The sequence below is a fragment of the Hemibagrus wyckioides genome, linkage group LG26 (assembly GCF_019097595.1).
Source record: "Hemibagrus wyckioides isolate EC202008001 linkage group LG26, SWU_Hwy_1.0, whole genome shotgun sequence".
NCBI classification, from domain to species: domain Eukaryota; kingdom Metazoa; phylum Chordata; class Actinopteri; order Siluriformes; family Bagridae; genus Hemibagrus; species Hemibagrus wyckioides.
The window spans coordinates 8,167,569-8,191,987 of NC_080735.1; the positions used below are offsets into that span (position 1 = coordinate 8,167,569).

General features: G+C 39.0%; 4 protein-coding genes across 8 annotated transcripts; all 4 read right to left on the reverse strand.

Moving 5' to 3' along the window:
- Positions 1-98: 98 nt before the first annotated feature.
- f10 (coagulation factor X) lies at positions 99-4,866 on the reverse strand. The gene is given in 10 exon segments (XM_058380083.1): positions 99-474; positions 476-1,062; positions 1,236-1,353; positions 1,930-2,231; positions 2,345-2,482; positions 2,577-2,690; positions 2,821-2,845; positions 2,948-3,108; positions 4,454-4,561; positions 4,731-4,866. Coding segments are annotated over 9 exon segments (1,596 nt in total). The 5' UTR covers positions 4,515-4,561; positions 4,731-4,866; the 3' UTR covers positions 99-384.
- A 418-nt stretch (positions 4,867-5,284) lies between these two features.
- Positions 5,285-12,908, reverse strand: f7i (coagulation factor VIIi). 4 transcript variants are annotated; one of them, XM_058380086.1, is made up of 9 exons: positions 12,753-12,908; positions 12,144-12,236; positions 11,839-12,002; positions 9,901-9,925; positions 9,227-9,340; positions 8,471-8,608; positions 6,929-7,029; positions 6,377-6,497; positions 5,285-6,017 (listed from the first exon to the last, which is right to left on the reverse strand). In XM_058380086.1, exons 2-9 carry the CDS (start codon positions 12,202-12,204, stop codon positions 5,362-5,364), a joined length of 1,380 nt encoding a protein of 459 aa, XP_058236069.1. In that variant the 5' UTR covers positions 12,205-12,236; positions 12,753-12,908; the 3' UTR covers positions 5,285-5,361. The 4 variants fall into 4 exon arrangements, with proteins under 4 accessions (XP_058236069.1, XP_058236068.1, XP_058236067.1 ...); XM_058380085.1 differs by having other exon boundaries at positions 12,144-12,271; positions 12,753-12,906; XM_058380084.1 differs by lacking the exon at positions 12,753-12,908 and having other exon boundaries at positions 12,144-12,729.
- A 359-nt stretch (positions 12,909-13,267) lies between these two features.
- Positions 13,268-17,938, reverse strand: f7 (coagulation factor VII). Its single transcript, XM_058380090.1, has 8 exons — positions 17,783-17,938; positions 17,446-17,609; positions 17,238-17,262; positions 17,035-17,148; positions 16,656-16,796; positions 16,430-16,551; positions 14,239-14,359; positions 13,268-14,168 (listed from the first exon to the last, which is right to left on the reverse strand). Exons 1-8 carry the CDS (start codon positions 17,841-17,843, stop codon positions 13,621-13,623), a joined length of 1,296 nt encoding a protein of 431 aa, XP_058236073.1. The 5' UTR covers positions 17,844-17,938; the 3' UTR covers positions 13,268-13,620.
- Positions 17,939-18,090: 152 nt separating this feature from the next.
- On the reverse strand, positions 18,091-23,854 carry f7l (coagulation factor VII, like). Of its 2 annotated transcripts, none has more exons than XM_058380088.1 (8): positions 23,695-23,854; positions 20,358-20,536; positions 20,140-20,164; positions 19,936-20,049; positions 19,712-19,858; positions 19,472-19,563; positions 19,229-19,349; positions 18,091-19,107 (listed from the first exon to the last, which is right to left on the reverse strand). In XM_058380088.1, exons 1-8 carry the CDS (start codon positions 23,840-23,842, stop codon positions 18,560-18,562), a joined length of 1,374 nt encoding a protein of 457 aa, XP_058236071.1. In that variant the 5' UTR covers positions 23,843-23,854; the 3' UTR covers positions 18,091-18,559. The 2 variants fall into 2 exon arrangements, with proteins under 2 accessions (XP_058236071.1, XP_058236072.1); XM_058380089.1 differs by having other exon boundaries at positions 20,358-20,527; positions 23,695-23,820.
- Between the last annotated feature and the right edge of the window lie 565 nt (positions 23,855-24,419).

Genomic DNA, 24,419 nt, shown 5'->3' on the forward strand with positions numbered 1-24,419 from the left:
TATAACAAGATAAATTCTTTCAGACATAGAACTCTGTAGAATTTTTAAGCTGGACTTAGTGAACTAAAGTAGTTGAAGAAATGTGCTGCAAACATACGAACAGGGTTGAACATTTATTCATCTGAAAGTTTAAAAGAACAAACAGTAAAAGGACTCTAATCTGCAAACAACAGAGCAAACAGAATGTCCCAGAGTAGCCCAAAGGTTAGGTTTGGACTTTAAAACCTCATGTTGTTCTCTCGAGTGGTGTTTAACTGCAGGTTTTAGCATTTTCAAGCCCTAACACACCCACTTAAGCTCAAGAATGGCTATTAATTCAGTGAAATGTACCAACGTCAACCTGAAACGTCCCTTGACAAAATGAAGAATAAACAAAATTACAACTTAAAAATGACAGACAACATGATGAGGTGATGAATATATGGAACCTTTATTGAAATGTAGTTTAGTTCCAGTCGTTTTGTGTTGCATTTCCGCATCTCTGTTCCTTCTATTCCCTGTTGGTTGCACTCTCGGCTGTGACCACCTCCATGACGCTGTCGATCCACTTGAGGTACTTGGAGACCTGCGTGTAGATGCCGTACTTGTCATCGCGAGCACAGCCCTCACCCCAGCTTACCACACCCGTCACAAACCAGGTGTTTTTGTATCTGGTGACATGCGGGCCACCGCTGTCACCCTGACATGCATCCTTGTTCACTCTGTCGTATCCGGCACAGAACATGCGAGGGCTGATGTTGAACTTGGTGGACTCCCTGCAGATGGAGCGGTCGACATAGGGCACTGTGAGCCTCTGCAGGGTGGTGGCTTGCATTCCGCCTTCTTGGAGACGGCCGAATCCACTCACCATGCCCTCATCTTGTTGCATAAGCACACGCTCTGCGAAGTCACGCTCGGGGAGGCATGCAGGGAGGATGTACTTGGTGAAGGTAATGGGCTTGACGAGCTTGATGAGGGCAATGTCGTTGTGGTAGGTCTCAGGCTGATAGTTTGTATGCACCAGCACCTGTTCAACTTCATGTATTGCTTCTCGCCCTTCCCAGGACATAGTGTATGTTTCACCTGTTTTATTTTATAACAGAAAACAGTTTATTCTGCATAAGCCCACCTCAAGCAAGTCCACCATGCTATCAAATCAAATCAAATTGATTATGTAATAGATTATTTTGGCCCTTCATGAAACATACTTGAACATATTTTCTATAAATGTCAAGCCTTTTTATTTTTATTTTTACCTAGAATAACTTTGATGGAGCGAGACAGCTTCATGCAGTGAGCTGCAGACAGAATGAAGTACTCGTTCAGAATGGTCCCTCCACAGAAGCCGATCTTGTCCTCATTTATAAGCAGTGCCTAGAGAAGAGACGGCCACGCCTTGTTTGAGAACTTTTTAAAGACATTTAAATACATATGCTGTGCTACAAGAAGCATATAAGATCAGCCTAGGAGCTCCTGAACGTTGTTCTGAACACACTTCCTTCAAAATCTCATCAGGAGGGCGTACCCTCGAATATCCTTCCAATGCACCTTGTACTGTGTGACTTAGTAGTATTTATAATATATTAACTAAACTGTAGTTAACATCGGTTTACAACAATTTATCTCTCTTTGGTGTCTCAGAAAATGTGGCTTCCATTTTGAGTCTGGTTCCTCCTCATGCATGATTGTTCTTGCCACATGCCTATTAATAAAATTATTATACTAATTGAATTAAATTGATTAACTAGAGCACAATCAGCAGCATTTGCCAGAAGACCTCTTAAAAGTGCATCCATGCCCATGTCTGTATGGGCAAGTTAAAGCCTGATTGATGGTGAAGGTGTGCTCTTTGAATAAACCCCTAGCATAACTTGCTAATTAAAATGGATTTCTAAAATATTTTCGATCCAAAATCCCCGATGTTAGTAGACATGAAGAGTTAGAGTGTACCTGCCACGGACATTCTCCAGGAGGACAGTCCTCGCCGTTGACGATCCTTTTTTCTCCATCACCCTTTGGAAGCTCTGGTGCTGCCGTGGCAGTTGGACTGATGTCTAACAGTCCAAACAGACTGCTTGATTCTACTTGGCTCTGCGTGGAATCTGTGACGGGCTTGTTTTTGGTCGCATTATTTCCTTCATACACACTGGTAAGGCTTGTGTCATTGGCAGGATTAGTGACATTTTCTATGGGTTCAAATGATAAAAGGCTTCGGGTTGCCTTGGGGAACACATAGCCGCATTTGAAGGGCTCTGTGATTTTAAACAAACAACAACAAAAACAAGCATTGATTTGGATGTAAACAGGATATCCATGGTCTTCAAGTGGACAAATTCAGTATATTTCAGTATAGTCTTTTTCTTACGGTCAGAGTAACACGATTTCCTGTCCTCTGCTAGGTTGTAACCTTTGGCACAAGAGCAAACTGTGGTCCCTTTCTTGTGGTCCACTTTGCAGAAGTGCTCACAGCCACCGTTATTAACCTCACACAGCTGCGGTATCGCTGAATCCAAAGATTTAGTTAAAAACGAGGCTCTGCTAACACATAAAGGCTATGTGTGCATCTAGGTGTATGTTATGATGTTGGAGAGTCTTACCAATCTCACAGTTATATCCCTGAAACAGTTCAGGGCAGAAACATGTGTATCGCCCGAGTCCATCTTTACACACACCCTTGTTCAGACAAGGCTGAGATAAACACGCATCTCCATCTGCGAAACCAATTTACAAGACATAGAAGTGTGGATTAAATCTTGAAAGATGATTCTGACTCCCGAGCCAGTCGGTCAACATCTGACTAGATTAACGTAGAAAAAGTCGATCTTGATTACAGTTCCTTACCATGGTATATGTTCCAGAACTCGCTCTGAGGAAAGAAGAAAAGGGTGTCAGTTACAACGTGGCGCTTGTTTCAAAATGTGATGAGGCTAAAATGTGTTTGAAGGAAAGAGAGAGAGAAAGGACATGCCGTATTTTTGTCATCCTCAAAGATCTCTCGAGCCTCTTCGTAACTGCATCGCTCTTCTATGCACTCGCGCTCCATGTCACCCTTTTTTAATTCCTCGAATAGGCTGTTGGCTCGCCTGTGACGTGCGAGGACCTGGTTGGCATCCTTGGTGTGGAGGAAGACTACACACAAAGCCACAACGTTGTCTCATATTTCTCTGACATTCAGCACATTTAATATTAATATAACCACTGTGCTGGATCGTTTTATGAATTGTAAGTAACCTTGATTCATAATACACTAACAGTATTTCTATCTCTTTTACATATACAGTCCCTTCAGGAAGTATTGGACAGTCAAGCCCAGTGTTATTTTTCTTTTGGGTTTGAGATCAAATGATGAATATGAGGTGATAGATCAGAATTTAAGCCTTGATATTTATATCTACACTTGGTTTAAGCTCTGGGTTTCAGCTGTAACACCTGAAGATTGCATTTGTTGTTAAAAAAGATAAACCAGTATGAAGACCAGAGAGCTGTCTATGGGACAAAAGGGATAATCTACCAAAAGCATTGCATAAACATAGGGCCTAGCCAATACACCAATTTAGAATGTCTTGAAAAAGACAGAAACCATTAGTGTACTAACAACCAGACATGGAAAAAGTCAGCCAAGAAAAACCCCAAAAGAAGAGCCAGTAACATCAACAACAACCTCCAGAGGGCAGGGGTGAAGGTACCACAATCCATTGCTTGAAGAAGACAATAGAAATAGAGAGACCAAACCACAAGATATAAACCACTCATCAGCAGTAAGGATCAGAAGGACAGATTAGAAATCACAGAGATGAAAAACATTCATAACTGTAAAGTTACCCTCTGCCGAAGTGATGGAAAGACCAAAATTGAAAGGGAAGAAATAATCTAATCGGGAGGAACTTCATCATGCAGCAAGACAACAATCTACAACACACTGCCAGCACAACAAAGGAGTTCAATGAAGGAAATAGTGGAAGGTTTCATGCTGGCTAAGTCAGTCACCAGAGCTTAAACCAACTCAGCAGCATTTCACCTCCTGAAGAGAAGACTGAAGAGAGAAACCCAACAAAACAAGAAGAAGCTGTGGGACACGTCTAGGACAAGCAACACAAATGAAGAAGGAAGCTTGATGCAGGTATTGCAAGCAAGGATTATGCAACCAAATATTGAGTGGTATTTACTACAATACTACCTGTCTGTTCCTATATTTTTGCTCACCGAAATATTGGGTGGTCTGCCACCAAAGGTGCAAAGTTTAACACGTCTAGACATATGAAAGCTGATCTATTATTATATTCATCTCATTTATCACAACCTCAGTGCACAGCAAAAAAACTACTGGCCTTGCAGTTTCAATAATTTCCCTGAAGAATGTTCCTAAGTCATGAAACCCACAAATTGTTAAGCCAACACTATCAAGCAACAAATATATACGTTCAACATTGCAACCTCAACCTTGTCCTCAAAATCAAATGAACAGTGTACTTACCCTCAGGGGTGACAGAGTGCACAAGAAGTAGACAAAGAAAGGTCCTGAAGACCCGAAACATGCCGAGATTTTATCGCAAGGCACTTCTCTATAGGAGAGCACTGAATTCTGAAAGACAAGCACAAGAGGTCAGTAACCTGAGTGATAACGGGGAGGGGAGGAAGATAGAGACCGAAAGAAAGAAAACGATAAACACGGTATAAAATAATGTTATGTTATTATGTGTAGCTTATTAAGGCTATTGAAAATATGTTACGATCTGCCGTTTAGCTTTTACATGTGGAAAACTTCTGGTGTCAAACCCAACTGATAATATAGGAGCTTGTTGAGAAAGCGTGAATGTAAATGTTTTCTGGACTGTCTGCTAATATTGACACAGTGTGTCCATAGTTCTCCTGATTTCAGTCAAGTCTGCTTGTTTGAAAGTGAATAATTCTATTGGTGCACGTGATAAAAACGTGTTCAATTGATACTCCAACCAGTGTGAGATTACTGACATACATTACTGACATAATGCAATGAATCATGGTATTATCTATCTATCTATCTATCTATCTATCTATCTATCTATCTATCTATCTATCTATCTATCTATCTATCTATCTATCTATCTATCTATCTATCTATCCACCTGTCTATCTATCCACCTGTCTATCTGTCTGCCTATCTATCCGTGTGTTTATCTATCTATCTATCTATCTATCTATCTATCTATCTATCTATCTATCTATCTATCTATCTATCTATCTATCTATCTATCTATCTGTCATGATGAACAGAACTGTACACAACGGCGGCTGAGAAAAGAAACACAAAATGAGTCCTGCCAAATTGATGAATGAATTTAATATCTTTATTTCAGAAAATGAGATCAGCAACTCATTAGTTTTACTCTTGTCTACAACAAGCTAAAATATGTCTGTGTAGAACTCCTCAAAAGAAAGTGTTGGCATGGTGGATGCATATAAAGTGTCGAGGGCATCTGGTTGGGCGATTGAAGTAGCCATGCCATGCTGAATCCAATCCAGGAAGTTAGCAACCTTGGTATATATGGTGTAGAAGCCTGGATGGCCACATCCTTTGCCCCATGACACTATCCCGGTGAGGAAATGCGTGTCCTTGTACTGAGTAGTCAGCGGACTGCCGTCATCTCCTCGACAAGACTCCTGGCTGCCCTCGAAGTAACCGGCGCAGAACATGTTATCAGTGATATTAACCCCACTCTTAACAGAGCACTCTGGTGTAGGCAGGAGTGGCACAGCGAGCTTACGGAGTACAGGGGATAAGATTTTAGAGAAGCGAGAGCTTTGAATGTTGCCTCCGTCAGTGCTCTGGCCCCATCCGCTAACGGTGTGGAAGCGAACGGCATCCAATTCCATTTTGGCAAACCCCTGACTTGGCAGACAGATAGGAACGGTGTAATTTGAAAGTGTCACTGGCTCACTGAGCTGCAATAGAGCCAAGTCGCTGTCTCCTGATGCTGGATCATAGCTCTTATGGATAATTACTTGTGACACAGAAAACTCTTGCTCAGTGCCGTCCACTATGTCAATATTATGGTCCCCTGGAAAAACACAGTAGTAAAATTGTGATTATGCACAATGATCAAAAGCAGTGTTAGCTCTATTAAACAGGACTAAGAGAGCTGTTCTACTGAATGTTAGCACGGCTGTGATTTGGACATAGACACAAGACTGTAGGCGTATTGCTTTCATACACAATATGGCAAAATGTTTTGTTTATGTCAGTGAAAATTCCTACAAAAATACCACAGCTGGATAGAGGGTTGCATGTTGCCATGGCAACACACAGCTTGACTGACAGCCTGTAGTAAATGTAGTATCGGCCTTAAACTTAAAAAACATTACTAAGGATCGTAACTGTATGTAGTGAAGCGGAAACGTACAAATGAGCAATACCTACCTGCTACAACCTTCAGATATTTCACGTCTCTCTTACTGACACAGTGTCCAGCTGTAAGGATCCAGTTAGCACCCACTAAAACCCCTCCACAGAGACTCCGTCCATCATATTTCAAAAGGACCTGTATGGTGTGAGACGAAAACTGTGAATATCACTGATGTTTATAAAGGTGGATTAGTATTTTACAATTACTGGAAGAAATTATTATTCCATATATTCTGATATATTTTTAATTTTCTGTTTAGAGTAGAATAAGTGAGCTACTTGGTTGGTGAAAAAGAATTATTTTAAAGTCATTGATTTATTTTTAAAAAATATTTGTACAAGATTCTGGAGTCGAAAGCATAAAAATGCCTTGGAAATATCTACTCTTATTGACTAGATGATGTGTGTTATGTAGATAAATGTAACTTGCACAATCTCAAATCCAATAAAATTGGATTTCCTGGCAATAAATAGAGTAACAGTCCTGTCCTTGGGACCAGTTTACTCAGTACATCAGGCTATTCAGTACAATTTATAACAGCTGAAAGAAATGCATGTATTAGTTACCTGCCAAGGGCAGTGGCCTTTCGGGCACTGGTGTCCACCCACAGCCCGTATTAAACGAGTCTGCGTCTTGTACAGTGGGGCCTTACCGCATGGATACTGAACTAAAAAGGAGTAACAATATATATTTATTAACAAGATTCAATAAGTTGATAATATAAAGACAAATATTCAAATCAGTTCCTGTTACATTAAATCTTTATGAAATCTTTATGTCCACTGCTTTAATCTTAACCTTATGTTTTCATATGACTTGGATTAGGTAAATTCCCACAAACAAAGAATCTGGATACTCTGTGGATTTTAGGATATGACTTTTGGACTCTTCATTGATCATTTATCAATCTGGATACAAACTGACTTGTGTATAAATTTAATTAAATTGATGACAATCCTGTAAATTGAGAAAAACGTTCATATGCCACTCATGCTCCTGAGTGTGAGCCAAAATAAGGAATATACTGTTGAGTATAAATGATTTATTTATGTTTATAGCATTTAGCAGATGTCCTTATTCAGAGCTACCTATAATGCCTTTTCAAGTCAAGTCAAGAAGCTTTTATTGTCATTTCAGCCATATATAGCTGATGCAGTACAAACTGAAATGAGACAACGTTTCTCCAGGACTCTGGTGCTAAACAGAACAACATAACACAGAGCTACATAACAGCACAGAGCTAAAGGACAGAAAGTAATTAAGTTTGCAAACGCTATCAAAAATATATGTGCATGCTAGGGACTCAAAAACTCCACTCCACTGAGAATATTTTGTGGAACCCAGTTGTTTGATATTCTTGCTATTAATTACAGAATATGACAAATAAAAAAGTGAGCCAACACAAACCCATAGAATAAAACATATAAAAAAATCCATCCATCTTCTATACCCGCTTTATTCCTAATTAGGGTCACGGGGATCTGCTGGAGCCTATCCCAGCACACATTGGGCGAAAGGCAGGGGTACACCCTGGACAGGTCTCCAGTCCATCACAGGGCCACATACAGTATATAGACAGACAACCACACAGACTCACACTCACTCCTATGGGCAATTTAGAATTACCAGTCAACCTAATGTACATGTTTTTGGACTGTGGGAGGAAACCGGAGTACCCGGAGTAAACCCATGCAGGCACCGGAAGAACATGTAAACTCCACACAGAAAGTCCCCTTAAGAAAAGTAATCATTTATATGATATAAATATATTAAATATAGGACAGGCCGGTCTGTATGCACATCATCGTAAACAAATGCTACAGCTGATAGAAGTGTTAAAACTTGCTTATAATAATAATAATAATAATAATAATAATAATAATAATAATAATAATAATAATAATAATGAATAAGGTGAATAATTATTATTATTATTATTATTATTATTATTGTGAGTCTTCATAAATTCCACTTCTGCCTTTTAGGCTGATCTTTGCTAAAGGGATTAATAAATGAGGCCGAGTGTTTTTATAAGTAGTATGTGTATTCTCACAATTCTGTTCATTCAGGTCCCATGAATATTTGAATACAATGAGAGATTTACACACCTTGAGCAATGCACGACTTCCCGTCCTCTCCAAGGGCATAACCTGGGGCACATGTGCACTTCCTCCTGCGACCTGACCCGTCACAGAACTGCTCACAGCCTCCGTTCAGATAACGACACTTCAGAGTGTCCTCAAATGCTGAAAAAACAGACGGTATTTTTATGTGAATCTTGATTTAATCGGTAAATTTTGCATTGTTAAATACACTGACCAGGCATAACAATATGACTAACAATATGACTTGCCTAATATTGTGTTGGTCCCCCTTTTGCTGCCAAAACAGCCCTGACTCTTTGAGGCATGGACTCCACTAGATCTCAAAAGGATACTGTCAGGACTTAAAGGTCTTACAGGACTTAAATGACCTTTTTTATAGATACTGACCACTGCAGACCGGGAATACCCCACAAGAGCTGCAGTTTTGGAGATGCTCTGATCCAGTCATCTAGCCATCACAATTTGGTCCTTGTCAAACTCGCTCAAATCCTTACGCTTGTCCATTTTTCCTGCTTCTAACACATCAACATTGAGGACAAAATGTTCACTTGTTGCCTAATATATCCCACCCACTAACAGGTGCCATGATGAGGAGATCATCAGTGTTATACACTTCACCTCTCAGTGGTCATAATGTTATGCCTGATCGGTGTATGATGCATAAGACAAAGCTTAGAAAATCTTAAATGCTACTGGATGAATATGAGCCCTGAAATAATAATGTAACTCTAAATATGTTTTACCCTAGATGCATTTTACCTTCTTGACAGTATTTGCCCTCAAAGCCTTCAGGACACTGGCAGATATAGGAGTGTCCCAAATATATGCAGGTCCCATTGTTTCTGCACGGATTTGTCAAGCAGGGCTCACGAGCTAGTGTCAAAACACACACACACACACACACACACACGTACAGACAGAAATAAGTATATACAAAGACAAGATTTATATCAGCTTAGAAGCTGGATGCTGTATATAGTTATTGTTGTATTAGATAAATATCTACACCGATCAAGTGTAATATTAAGATCTCAATCCAATGGAGCATCTGTGGGATCTGCTGGACAAACAAGTCTGATCCATGGTGGCCCCACCTCACAATTTACAGGACTTAAAGGATCGGCTGCTAACATCTTGGTGCCAGATACCACAGCACACCTTCAGGGATCTAGTGGAGTCCATGCCTCAACGGGTCAGGGGTGTTTTGGCAGCAAAAGGGGGGCCACCACAATATTAGGCAGGTGGTCGTAATGTTATGGCTGATTGGTGTATATACACTTAACATCTGCTTAGCAACACAAGAGTGAACTGAATTCTTTGACTGGAAAATTTTAATCCATGTTCCCAAATCTGCTCCAGTGTAATGTCAGAAAAACATCTTCTTTTATTCTTTTATTCTTTTGTTCTTTTATTTTTCTCCTTAATAAACTTACCTTTGTATGACATCCAAAAACTTGTCTGTAAAGAAGAGAGATAGAGAGAGAGAGACATTATTCCAGGTCATTGTCACAAGGGAGTTTTGTGTTTTTCTAATATATATAGTGGTTTTATAATCTTTTAAAAACTAATATATTTTGGAATATTAGTTTTAATAATACATATTGCCTTATATGTAAATGATGTAATGCAAATTAGTTACTATGTGAGGGTTTTTTTCATTTGTAATTATATCTATATTAACATTATTTACAATGACTTACTACAATGAAATACAAGCTCTCTTTCTCTAATATTTCATGACCATGCCTTATTTTTTATTGAAACACTCTAAACTTTTCACCACGCCAGTGTATTCAGTGAATTAATACAGATATTGCTATCAAGGATAAGTCTCTTTGTTTTCTTAATTGCATTAAAGGAATAATAATAATAATACAGTCCCCTCCGAAACTACTGGAACGGCAAGGTGGATTAATTTGTTTGTGATTATACACCAAAGACATTTGGCTCAATTGAGATCAAGTGATGGATATAATAGTTTAGGAGGTTAGCTTGTATTTCATGGTATTTCCATCTGGAACAACATGAAACATAGAAGCTTTTGTATCAGGCTACACAATTTTTAGGTGGGCAAAAGTATAAGAACGGACAGTCTTGAAATAAATTAAATTTATAATATTGAATGTTTCGCACCAAGCCTGCGGTTGTGTTTTGTTTTGTTTTTTACACAGCTTTCACAATGTTTCCTTCATCAGCTGTTGTTTTCCCCTTCGCCGAGCTGGTCGGTGTCTGTAGCTCAGTACACTAGTGAATTCTTTCCGGACTTTTACCCAGGATAGATTGTTGTATTGACTATGCCCAATGCATGAATGCCTCTGATTTGATTTTCCTTTTTCCTTTTTTTTGTCTTCACAGGTAAAATCTGAAGGCTAAAACCAAAAGTAGATGTTTTTTGTAGATGCTTTTGAGTTTTCAAACCATCAATCTATCAGGAGACACCTGGATAACACGCAACACTGGTCAGTCAAATGTTCCAATATTTTACTCACCTAAAAATTGAGAGGTCTGATACAAAATGTGCTCTGGTCTATTTATTTAACAAATCTACACAGATCAGGCATAACATTATGAGCAGTGACAGATGAAGTGAATAACACTGATGATCTCCTCATCATGGCACCTGTTAGTGGGTGGGATATATTAGGCAGCAAGTGACCTCAAAGTTGATATGTTAGAAGCAGGAAAAATGGACAAGCATAAGGATTTGAGCGAGTTTGACCAGGGCCAAATTGTGATGGCTAGACGACTGGATCAGAGCATCTCCAAAACTGCAGCTCTTTTGCTCAATTATTAAATGTTTTAGGTTGTATCCACCTTATTATTATTATTATTATTATTAGTAGTAGTAGTAGTAGCAACAGCAGCAGTCATTTTTATCATTTTATTCAAAGGCTCTATTAATGCGATATCTATATTAATATTACAGTTTGTTTTGTAATTGTTATCTATCGTAACCCAGTTTTTTTAACTCGGAAATTTTCAACCACAACAATAATTATTATTATTAATACTATTATTATTATTATTATTATTATTATAACAGTGCTATAGTGTTATTAATTTGTTTACGTCAGGGTTTTTCTTCTTTCATGGTGTCTGATAATATCTGAATGTAAACAAAAACAAACTTTGGGTTGTTGAAATATTCCACCCCCATTCCTAACTAGGCAACGTGACGCCAACAGTCACGTGAGCCCATAATAATTCATTTAAATGACCATTCTAGCACAATGCGCCTTCCTAATACTGAACAATACGATGATAAAGCACGCCTTTTGCAGATAGGACTATATCCTAGTGCCTGTATGGAGCAGATCGAGTAAATACTTCATGTTTGGTGTTCCAGCATGCTGCTAATCGCTTTAGCTGACCGTTAGATCGTCGTCCTCGAACACCTCGCGTGCTTCCTCGTAGTCGCAGATCTCCTCGATGCACTCGCGCTCCAGGTTTCCCCCCTTCACCTCCTCCAGGAAGCCCGAGTTCGCGCGCCTGGAGCGCCTGAGCACAGAGTTAGCATCATCTCTCCTCAGAAACACTGAGAGGGAGAGAAGGGGCGGAAACCCAGCCAATATATAAGATATATTATATTCTATATAATTATATATATAATATTATATATATAATATATATATGTAATATTATATATATATAATATATATATAAGTCTTTGACTTACCTGCCCCGGCTACAGCGTGACAAAAAAGAAATAGCGCAAGGATAGTTTGCTTTTTCTTCATGTTGTTTCCCTCAGAGCTTCCACACTGACGGTCTTCCAGAGATAAACAAAACGCCTCAGCGGTCGATCTGAGGGTCAAAAGATCTCTCTCTCTCTCTCTCTCTCTCTCTAGCTTTGTTTAAAGTACACGCAATGACTATACTATCAGCCTACAAGCCTGTGTGATGGGATTGGGTAATATTGAGCAAATATCACGATACATACAAGTCACGATGTTCATTGGTTTGCTAACAAATTGGAGCATGTACAGTACAGTATACACATGTATTCATAAATATATAATCATAACTAAAAAGAAGAGAAGAGGCAAAAAAAAAAGGACAATTATAGATTTTAACACGCTTTTATCGCCCACTATTTAAGCCAGTTATTACAGGTTATACACTACAGTGTTCATTGAACACAGTGTTTCTCTAAGCATCTGAAACATCTGGACATTTCAAGCTCCTTTCAGGTGGATTCAAACCCATAGGTGTTTATTTAGTCCAATAAAACTGAATGAAACGTTTCTACGAAACATGAGAAAATATGAATCTCACACAAACCTACCTTTCTGAGGTGGTCGGGAACAAACCGTACGGCGTTGAAGAGAAGAGTCGGTCTTTGGTGTGTTTTACTGTGAGCACATCTGAAATATGTGTTCATTCGTTCTCATCCAGCATAGAACGTTCTAAGAAACCCTCCCCTGAACATTAGTCACTGGATAATGAAAGGAATCTAAAAATGCTGATAACGTTTTCTGGACATCAGCAACATAGCACCAACTTCACAAGATGCATCCACGTGAAAAAAAAAAAAAAATCAACGGACAGACTTTGGTTAGATTAACTTTTATTTATTTCTAAATATTTCAAGCTGACAGACAAAGCAGAGTTGAAGGCGAAACTGTTGTAGAAAACTCAATCGTATATTATACAAAGATAAAGAGGAAGTGCTGCAAGTTGGAACAAGAGATAGATAGATAGATAGATAGATAGATAGATAGATAGATAGATAGATAGATAGATAGATAGATAGATAGATAGATAGATAGATAGATAGATAGATAGATAGATAGATAGATAGATAGATAGATACTTTATTCATCCCAAAGGGAAATTTACATGTAAATTCATTTAAAATGATCATGTAATGCACCATTTTGCTGTAAGTGACCTACTTTGCACATCTGTTCATGTTTAACTCCTCTCTGTCAAGCTTACTATAAACAAAAATAAATCAAAGTCATGTGACGTGAGATGTGTCAGGCACCGGGCAACACTAGATAGTGTAAGAATTCATGTTTTCTGGGTGCATCTCGCTTATAGTCCACACTGGCAAGCTACCATCTGAAAAAAATCTAAGATTGGTGAGTTAATATGAACAAAAACATACATTTGGTCAGGCAATCTTTCCCACTGACCCCACTAACACATTTTCAATTGTTGACTGCTGTGCTTTTCTGGATCCACCCCAGGTAATTGGACACACGTGTGTAAATGCCGTATTGACCTGGACGGGCACATCCTTTGCCCCAGCTTACAATGCCCAGGAGAAATGTGGTATTCCCATAAGGGGTGACAAGTGGTCCACCGCTGTCCCCCTTACATGAGTCCTCTTTGCCCTCAAAATAGCCGGCGCAGAACATGTTCGAAGTTAGCGAGACGTTGCTTTCCCTAGTACAGTCTGCCGTGTGGATACGGGGCACTTGGAGCCTCCGGAGATATCGTGATGTCGGTCCGTCCTCGGCACGTCGTCCCCATCCACTCACAGTGTGTAAGCGGACTCTCCACAGTTCTCGTTCTGCCATTGTTTTGCGAGGGAGGCACACGGGTACCGTGTACGTACCATAGACGATCGGCCGACGGAGACGGAGGAGGGCGATGTCATTATCTGCTGTAGCTGAGACGTAATTGGGGTGCATAATCATCTCCTCCACTTCTATAGTTTGTTCCGAACCTTCATTCACGTCAAGGTCATTCTCACCTGGAGAACAGAGTGTTAATTGGTGTCTTGATAACAGATACACATACATGCTTTCATGCACAAAACTCACCTGCAACTATCTTGAGAAACTTGACTGCAAGCTTTTCTAAACAGTGAGAGGCTGTGATGATCCATGTAGGCTTGTAGATCACACCACCACAGAACCCCTTTGCACCATACTTTAGCAAGACCTGAAGAAGACACTTATTTCAATATCAGTGTGACTCATGTTCTGTGCAGTCTTAACAATTAATGTTTCATGGTCCCTATCAATTAAATGTCCCACCAATGGAGTGACATGAATGTTCCTGGAACAATCCCCAGATTTAACGGTTTCTTAACATGTAAGAATTTGCTGTATTTAGCTGGGCAGTGGTTTGCGTGGCTCGCCAATGTATTAGATTTCTCTAATACATAAAATAAGTAAGCTTGACCAGACTTCTTGTGGGAAGAAGAATTTATTGAAGGTAGCACTGTAGCGGGTCTTCAGCTGTGATGTTAGCTTCAAAATATCTTACCCAAAGATCTGTCTGTGAGACAGATCTTTATACCGCAAAACAGGACCTCCCATGTAGGGTCCTCAATACACAGAACTGAATGTCCTTTGTGTGTGTCGTCTAGCCCTCTCCCGTCTCCTGTATGGGCCATCTTGATGAAACCCCCACAGACACAGTTGATTGTATAGAAGAGGCAGTCACAAAATATATTTGATGAATGATACTACACGTAACCGACACATAACAGACACATAATACAGGTCTGAGGCCAGTTAAAGCGTCATTATCACATGGTATTGGCTTACGTATTGAGGAAGTGCATGTGTGAACAGGATCAGTCTCAGATGCTCATGGATGTAATCCATGGACTGATTAATTTAACCACTTTAGACGTGGTCTGTGGTGCATGTGGCCACATAATATTTGTACTGTGAATAGTAATTTAAGGGAAGGATTTTTCATGTGACTTAAAATTTTTATTTTTATTTATAATTTTTAACTATCATGCTTTTAGTTCTAGCAAAAAAAAAAAAATCAAAAAGCTTTTTTTTTTACCAAATGGGTGACAATAAAAAATATATATAAATAAAAATAAATAAACAAATGAAACTCAACTAAATTAGCTTCGTAAGTTGTTGCAAATGCTTCTGGTCATAGATTCTTTACATCTCAGGAACTGTACTGGAAGGTCGAGCATTATTCTTCCTAAATATTTTCTTTCAGTGGGTGTTAAGATGCTGGTGGTGGAGATTGCTCTCAGGTCATAGAGTATAAATTACACTATTTTAATGGTCACAAACCATTTGGTGACCCCCACCCCATGTCCTGTAAACCATAGTCAACAGGATAAAAATGTTTTCCTTATCATATTATAACAGTGATCAATGACTTTGGACTGATTTGTACTCTTCCCTCTAAGATGAAGCAGGACCTTTTCTATGTCAGCTGGATACATAACGCTGATAAAGGGACAACATGCCAGATCCACCAGACCTGATACATTACCTTTCTTGCCAAAGTAGCATGCGGAACAATAATAATAATAATACATTTTATTTATAGGCGCCTTTCTCAACACCCAAGGACACCGAACATTGAGTTACAAAACAAAGCACATAGAAACAATACGACAAAAAAACAAGCAACAATAACAAAAAAATACAGAAGACTGTGACTGTGTGAGAGGGCAAGTAAGATTTAGGAAGAGTAAGCGAGCTTAAACAGGTGAGACTTGAGTCTAGATTTAAAGATAGCCAGAGAGTCAAGGTTACGGATGTCTGGAGGTAAAGAGTTCCAGAGCCGGGGAGCAGAGCAACAGATAGCCAGAGATGTGGAGGTAAAAATAGTGCAAAGCATACGTTAATGAAACGTAATGGAATAGTCATTCTGAATATTGACTCTGACTCTCACTTCTCTACCTACACAAAAATCTTCTGATACATATCTTGCAAGGAAAGTCTGCTGTCTTATAGGGAAAATCCCAGCTCACATACTAGTTTGCTTTCTAGTTTTAAGAGAGCAATGATTTGATTTCTACTTGTTCACCATTCACTATTTCTCATTTTGTGCCTATTAACTCCTCACAGATAGATTTATATGATGAGAAAACAGCACATGCACCCTACCAGGACATGGAAAGTCATGGGCCTGTATGCTGTACAAATGTCTGGAAGCATCTGCACTCTTTACGTGTCCTTTAAATTGCCACTTATCTGTATATACATACAGTGCATGAATATATTCTACATGAAAACTTTAACTTACCTGCCATGGACAGTGTCCTCTAGGACATTCTGTCCCTCCTACTATTCGAGCTCTTCGGTCGTGCGAATGTTTTTTAGTGATGTTGACATTGAGAAGTGGCACTTTACCACAAGGAAATTCCTCTGAAGAAAAGAAATTCAGTTCAAATTGTGGTGAAAAGCAGTAGAGAGAAACAAACTCTCGTGTCATGCGAAAATGAAAAATCGGCACCTTTTAGTTTTCTTACCGTGTGTCAGACAGCTTTGTCCATCTGTCCCAAGGAAATACCCGTCTGCGCAGGAACAGTTGCGTCTCCCCTGTCCGTCCTCGCAAAAATGTTCACATCCGCCATTCTTATCGAGGCAAGACTGAGGAGTAGTTTTAATCACTGGAGGAAAAAGAGGTTAGTAAATATTATCTAAGCTCAGATCTTGTTGGTTTAGTTTCAGATGCATACAGTGAAATGAATGCAGCATTATTTAAACAATAAAATCTACACTAGAAAATCTCACTTATAGAATATAGTGAAAATAGGTTCATACGTATTCATATTTTTTTGGTTGGCTGACAACTATATTTTACAAATTTGTTAAGAAACAGTACATCTGAAAGTTTGATGATCGTACCACGCTCACAGTTACGCCCGTGAAAACCTGGTGGACACAGACATACGTAGGATTCTTTATTCTGTGTGCAGTTTCCATTGTTCTGGCATGGGTTCGTCAGACAGAGGTTCTTAACTGGGGAAAATGTGCAATAAACTTACAAATCAAACTACAAAAATGCACTAATATTAAAGTAATGTAATTCTACTTATTGGACATCTTACCATTGTAGTTTTTCCAGAATTCATTCTGTGGGGACAAAAAGTAATTATTGAATAAATGATAAATTCCAGTTGCATGTGCATTTACCATGAATGTTCAGCTTGACTTATTTTTATTGTATATGATTTAAATAAGTAAAAATAATCAAATCAGAAAATCCCTCAAAACTGCTACATGCTTAGTAAATTCATGTGTGTTTATAATACTGACCGTTGCTTCATCGTGTTCGTACACCTCTCTGGCCTCCTCATATGAACATTTCTCCTCTATACACTCTCTCTCCAGGTTCCCCACCTTCAGCTCCTCAAACCAACCAGAGTTTGCCCGCTTAGCTCGACTGAGGACTTCATGAGCCACTTTACTCCTTATAAACACTACCACGCAAACACATGAAATAAACAACACATCCGTATGTGTCTTCATACAATCCCCACAAGCACGCCGACCTACATGCACTTATGGATATAAGGAAGGTCTCACTTAGCCCAGAGAAACTCGTCTAATCTGTTTGAGCATAATTTTATCATCACACAAGCAAGTATTTTACCTGAAGCAGGATGGCAGCAACATAAGCTTATTACCAGAGAGAGCAGAAATAAGTGTTGCATGTTGGATAATAGCTGACGTTCTGTAAGACTTTCTGTCCCAAACAGTTGAAGAGTCCAAAGTCTGGAGACTGTCCACACGAAAGCCTAAAAGCCTGCCTCCAATAGTAAAACTCTGAAGCTCTACAACAGAATTGATCAAGCGAACAACAATTTAAACACAAAAGTCGGATATAACATCATTTATTTTATTAGTGTTTGTCAGAATTGAATGGTTCATCATACAGTGAGGGAAAAAATGATTTGATCCCCTGCTGATTTTGTACGTTTGCCCACTGACCCAGAAATGATCAGTCTGTAATTTTAATGGTAGGTTTATCTGAACAGTGAGAGGCAGAATAACAACAAAAAAATCCAGAAAAACACATTTCAAAAAAGTTCTACATTGATTTGCATTTTATTGAGTGAAATAAGTATTTGACCCCCTATCAGTCAGAAAGATTTCTGGCTCCCAGGTGTCTTTTATACAGGTAAGGAGCTGAGATTACAGTAGGAGCGCTCTCGGGGAGAATCACCTGTCCACAGAAGGAAGAAATCAATCAGATTCCAAACTCTCCATCATGGCCAAGACCAAAGAGCTGTCCACAGATGTCAGGGACAAGATTGTAGAAATACAGTGCTGGATAATGAAGCTATAGTACCAGTACATACAACCAAACACTAAATCATCTGTTATTGAGTTGTAATTAGATTTTTAATCTAATTTTAACATCTCCAGATTATTCTGTAGCCATCGACTTCATAATCCACTCTGCAAATATTGACACACGTGTGTAGACCCCATACACGTCTGAGCGGGCACAGCCTTTCCCCCAGCTCACTATGCCGCTCAAAAACCACGTGTTGTTGTAGCGGGTGACCAGTGGCCCACCGCTGTCCCCTTGACAGGCGTCGCGTCCTCCTTCCTTAAAGCCGGCACACAGCATGTTGTCAGTCAGGCTAAAACCTGAGTGGGCTCTGCACTTCTCCAGTGGCACCCGGGGCACTTCTAGCCGCTGGAGCACGTTGGACTGAGGTCCGTGCTGAGAAAGCCGACCCCATCCGCTCACGACCGAGTTGCGCACCGCCCCTAGTGTGCGAGCAAACGTGCCGTGTGCTGGAGGAAGGCAGATGGGCATGACGTAGGGGCCTAGGGATATGTTCCTGCGCAGATGTAGAAGTGCAATGTCGGCATCGTTGGCTGTGTAGTTGTAGAGAGGATGGATTAACACTTTGGACACCCCTCTGGTCTGCTCTGTGCCCTCGCTTACAGAAATGATGTGTTCACCTGAAGGGAAGGCCGAAAGTAAAGGCAGCCAGTGTGAGTCTCTGATATACTGACTTCAGTTTAAGAAAAGGAGATTATATTTACGGAGGATTAGTTTATTAATTCCCTTGAAAATTCTTACCTACTGTCACCGAAAGCTTGGACCGATCCATTTGCCAGACACAGTGAGCTGCTGTAACAATCCACTCATTGTTTAGAATAACTGCTCCACATTTATATATACTCCCATACCTAAGTAGTGCCTTATGTGATACACATAAAAGAGCAGAGAATGACAATTCTCAAAGTAGGAACTTCTATAAACTTATTCTACAGAAGCATTTTTATATAATGTATCCAAAAGCTCTTTTTTCTCTTCGTCTACCTGCCAAGGACACTGTCCTTTAGGGCACACTTGTCCTTTAACAATCCTAGGGCCTACAGTAGTCACCATCGGCTTACCACAAGGAAAAGGTACTAAAGGAAAACAATTCAAGACGGTTATTTTTCTAATGTCACCGAAGGAATTACATGAAGTATATTTTATCTGGACACACGGGATCAGAAGGTATATGGAGCTTCATACGCATTAGATCCTTATTTCGATGAGGAAGCCAAAACCCACCTTGCGACACACAGCTTTTGTTGTCGGCCGCCAGGTTGTAGTCGGTAGTACAGTGACAGTGAGGGACTAAATCTGCATCCTCTGTGCAGAAATGCTCACATCCTCCGTTCTTATAGAGACAGTTATGAAAATCCTGCGGAGCTGTTTCTGTCGGGTGAACAGTGGTCCTGTTAAGAGTTTTGCTGTAAAGTATGTGGCCTCTTTTTTATAACTGCTTGTATTACCTTTGTCACAATGCCGTCCCTGGAATTTAGGTGGACATATACAGATATAATCGTTGTCTTCACTAACACAAGTGGCCTCGTTTGCACATGGGTCAGGCTGACATCGGTCCACTTCTGCAGAAATAATCACAGTAACAGAGACGGTCCAACTCAAACCCAACAGAAATTTGGTTTTATTTACTTTACACATAGGTTATATGATACCTGTGTACTTCTTCCAGAACGCGTCCTGAAAAACAGACATGATTAAAAAAATACAGCAAAATTATTTCTTAGTTCCACCGGTCTTAATGACCTCTTAAATTCCTTAGCTTGACCTGGCTAGCTAACAGCTGTGATAACACAGGCTTGAGCCGGTCAAGCTGTGAGCTGGTCAAGCCAAGCTACATATTTAATCTCAAGCTCCTTTAATCTTAGCCCACCAATTGTTCAGGCCCAGAAAAAATCTCCTTGGCCTCTTCGTATGAGCATTTCTCCTCTATACACTCCCTCTCCAGATTTCCTAGTTTCACCTCTTCCAGGAATGAGTTCGCACGACGATAGCGATGCAGAAGCATCTGGTTAGCTTCAGGCTTACTCAGGAACACTTGTGCTGATAAGTCTCAGGGGATAGGGGAGAAAAAAAGAACCTTAATTCAGTTCATTGCATAGGCTTTCACCATGCAGTTGATGATTAATTTTTTTTTTTATTACAGTGGACATTGTACCAAAGCCGCTTTACAGTAATGTAAAAATATAGAAGACAAATTTAAAATAGAATTTAGGTTTGAGATCAAACAATGAACATGAGATGATAGATCTCTAGATATTTCAGTTTCCAATTCAAATTTTATTTGGTCACGTACACAATCTTACACAGTACAAGATGTAGCGAAATGCTTTTTATGACTGTCCTTGATATCAAAAATAGAGCCAATGAAATCTAATGTAAAAAAAAAAAACCCTGAAAGTATAAATAAAAATGAAATACAAAATAAGATATAATAAAGTAAAATAGAACATATATGGCATATAGATAAACTATGGTAGAATATTGCAATAGGAGAATAAATAAATAAAATATAGAAAAGGTAGTATCTGAATACAGTGATTATTGTGATTAGATCTGTGTGGAATGATGAACATGAACTTAGAAGATGGCACCATTTGACTGAATCCACCCAGATCCAAAAATATTGGAACATGGTAAATGACAGGTATATTCGATTCAATTTATTTGTATAGCGCCTTTTACAATGGACATTGTCTCAAAGCAGCTTTACAGAAGTAGAGAAACAGAGAAAGGAGAAAAAATGGATTAAATTAAATTAAATTATTAAACTATTTTATCCCCATTTTATTCCCAATGAGCAAGCCTGTGGCGACGGTGGCAAGGAAAAACTCCCTGTGACGATATGAGGAAGAAACCTTGAGAGGAATCAGGCTCAGAAGGGAACCTCATCCTCATTTGGGTGACACTGGACAGTAAATAATGTAACTATAACTAATTAATGTCAATACAAGAGCAACCAAGAGCCCATGAGGAACTATTAGGTCAATATAGTGTCTGAGTTTATTATAGACACTGATCTCTTGCTGTCTCAAGCTGACACATGTAACGGCAGATCCGTGACGGTGTGAAAGTCCCCAAGTGGCTCTGTCCATGGCTGTCTCCTGGTCACAGATCCATTCACAGCAAAAGTGAGCACCACTAAGCGAGGGTGTAGAGGCAGGGGTCACATTGGAAACTCAAAACACTGGTAGCTCGGGAGTGGGATGTATTGCTCAAAAAAATAAGTATTTAAGTATTTCTTATTACTCAGGTGTGTCCTATTAGATTGTTTAAAGAAATTAGTAGCTCTGAATGTCTGCTGGTAGTTTCAGCCCGGGGTTTTATTTGCGAAGACTGAATTTGTTGTTAAAAGAATTCTATGAATAATAACCCAAAAACAACAGTCAGTAACACTGCTGAAAACCTCCACGAGCAAGGGTGAAGGTATCACAATCCATCTTCTGAAGAAGATTTGCCAAGCCAAAAGACATAAACCACTCATCAGAAGTAAGAATCAGAAGGACAGACTGGAAATCACAAAGAAATACAGAGATACACAAAGGTTATGAACCACTATGAAGTAGAGCTGGGCGATTAATCGTTATTATCGATTAATTCGAATTTATGGTTTATGTCGATGTTGAAAAAACTAAAATCGATTTTCCGATTTCACTTTGGTTTGGCAGAGCGAGCTTCCATAGTTCTGCGACGCAAAGAGCTTTTTTTCTAAGAGAGGCGCGGTTTCATCAAGAGCGAGGATCAGAGGACAAGTGTGTGTGTGTGTGTGTGATCAGGAAGACTCGTATTTGGCTTGTTCAGTACTCAAATGTTATATACACATCTATGCAATATAGTGGCATGCTGCAATAAGTTTACCATCCTACCCTGTTAGTCAAACCTTTATTTTTATTTATTTATTTGTTTGTTTGTTTATATATTTTTTACTATTATACCCTCATTGGGGGCGGAGTCCCCCTTAAATGAAAATCCTAGACTCACCCCTGATTATGCCCATATACACAGATGTAAAATGCTGTCTGGCTCCTGTTTGGTTTTATTTAGCGTGTTAGTTGCGTGTTGAACTGATTTACAAAATCGTTTTTCTTCAGGGATTTTTTTTTCCAGGTGCCAATTATTTATTTTATAAAAAGTGATTTAAGTTAAGTCTGCAGTTTGCACTTTACAAATCCCTCATATTTTGTTATATTACGTCATTTTACTAGAATAATTAGAACTTGTAAAGACTGGTGAATTTTTGCATTTTATAAATCCCCAAAAAAGGTTTTTATGTTGTTGTATTGATTATTGTTTTTCTAAAATAACAAAAAAAAAACTTGTTAGTGAAAGTAATTTTGCACTTTTAGTCCAAATTAGCAGTTCATATGTTTGGTTATATTGTTTTTGCTCAAATTTAAAAAAAAAAATCTATTCTATAGTCTCTAGTGTTTTATGAAACTTTTTAAAAGAAAAATAATCGTTTTAAAATCGAAAATCGAATTTTGTTTTAAAAAATTGGAGATTAATTTTTTTGGCCATATCGCCCAGCTCTACTATGAAGCTTTACCAAAGTAAAGGAAAGGGCAAAGTGTTTAGAAAGAAAGGATCGACTCTCTACAGAGAAATGCACAATGACCCAAAACAAAGACTTTATCAGGTGAGAGATGTGGAAGGTACAAGACTGGTCAAGTCAATCACCAGACCTGAACTTAACTGAGCAGTATTCACCTCCTGAAGAAGAGACTGAAGAGAGAAACCCAACAAAACAAACAAACAGAAAGAATCTGCAAGAACAAACCTGGACAAGCATCACGAAGGAAGAATGCAAAAGGTACTGATACTGTAAACAAGAGATAAGCAAGCAACCAACCATTAAGTGTTATGTACTTTAGTGTGTTCCAATACTTTTGGTAACCTAAATATTCGGTGGTCTGCCACCAAAGGAGCCATGTTCTAAGTTATTTAACACGTCCAGATGTGAATATCAGGAAATTAAAGCTGGAAATCTGTCATCTCATATTCATCTTTAGATCTTAAAACGACTTCAGTGTGTAGCAACAAGCAAAAGAACTCGATGTGCCGTTCTGGTACTTTTGGAGGGTGCTGGAAAGTGAAGAGATTATCAGAAAGAGATAGCATTTTTAAGTTAACAGAGACCAAACATGACTATAACTTGTGGACTTCTTCTATCCTTGTCTGGTGAAATAACAACCTGACAAGTGACATCTTACCTGCAAAGCAAGCTTGGATACACAGCATTGAGATAAAGACCAGGAGATTCATTCTGCTCGAACTCGACTCCATTTCAGGTCTAACAGTTTTGACCAAAGTCCAGCCTGCAAACTCAGTGTGCATATGGGGAAACAAGCAAAATAACATGTTTTAAATGTAGAATGGAATAAAAACCCTTTGAATCAGCAGCAGGTGGTGCTAATGGTGCGAGCAAAGCCCAATGTGTTGAGGTTCTTAACACTGTAGAACCTGGATCAGGTGTAATATAAGGATAACATTTAATACTGGGTAAAATGTTAAGAATCTTGTTCCTTATAAAATAAAAACTTTTAACTGTTAATCAACTTGTAAAATGATCAACCTAATGATTGGCCTTATAAAGTGATTAGCAAACATTAGCAAACATAACATGAGATTGCAACAGAGGACTGATGGTTGCTGATAACGTGCCTCTTTGCAACGATGTAGAGCTTTCTTTTTCTTAGGCTTAAAGTTTTCTCGTTAATTTTATGTTTTTGAATTCTTATAAATATGGGATTTCTTTGGAATGCTAGTTAACATATCATATACACAGACTTGCCCAAAGACCTGGAGCTGCTAAATGCTATGGTCAGCTCTCCGGATGCACTAACAAACTGCTCCTGTAGAGCAAAACCCACCTTAGCTGTAGGGATTTCATGACTAAAGTTATATCAGTTCATACGTAATTCTAAATCAAACCCAA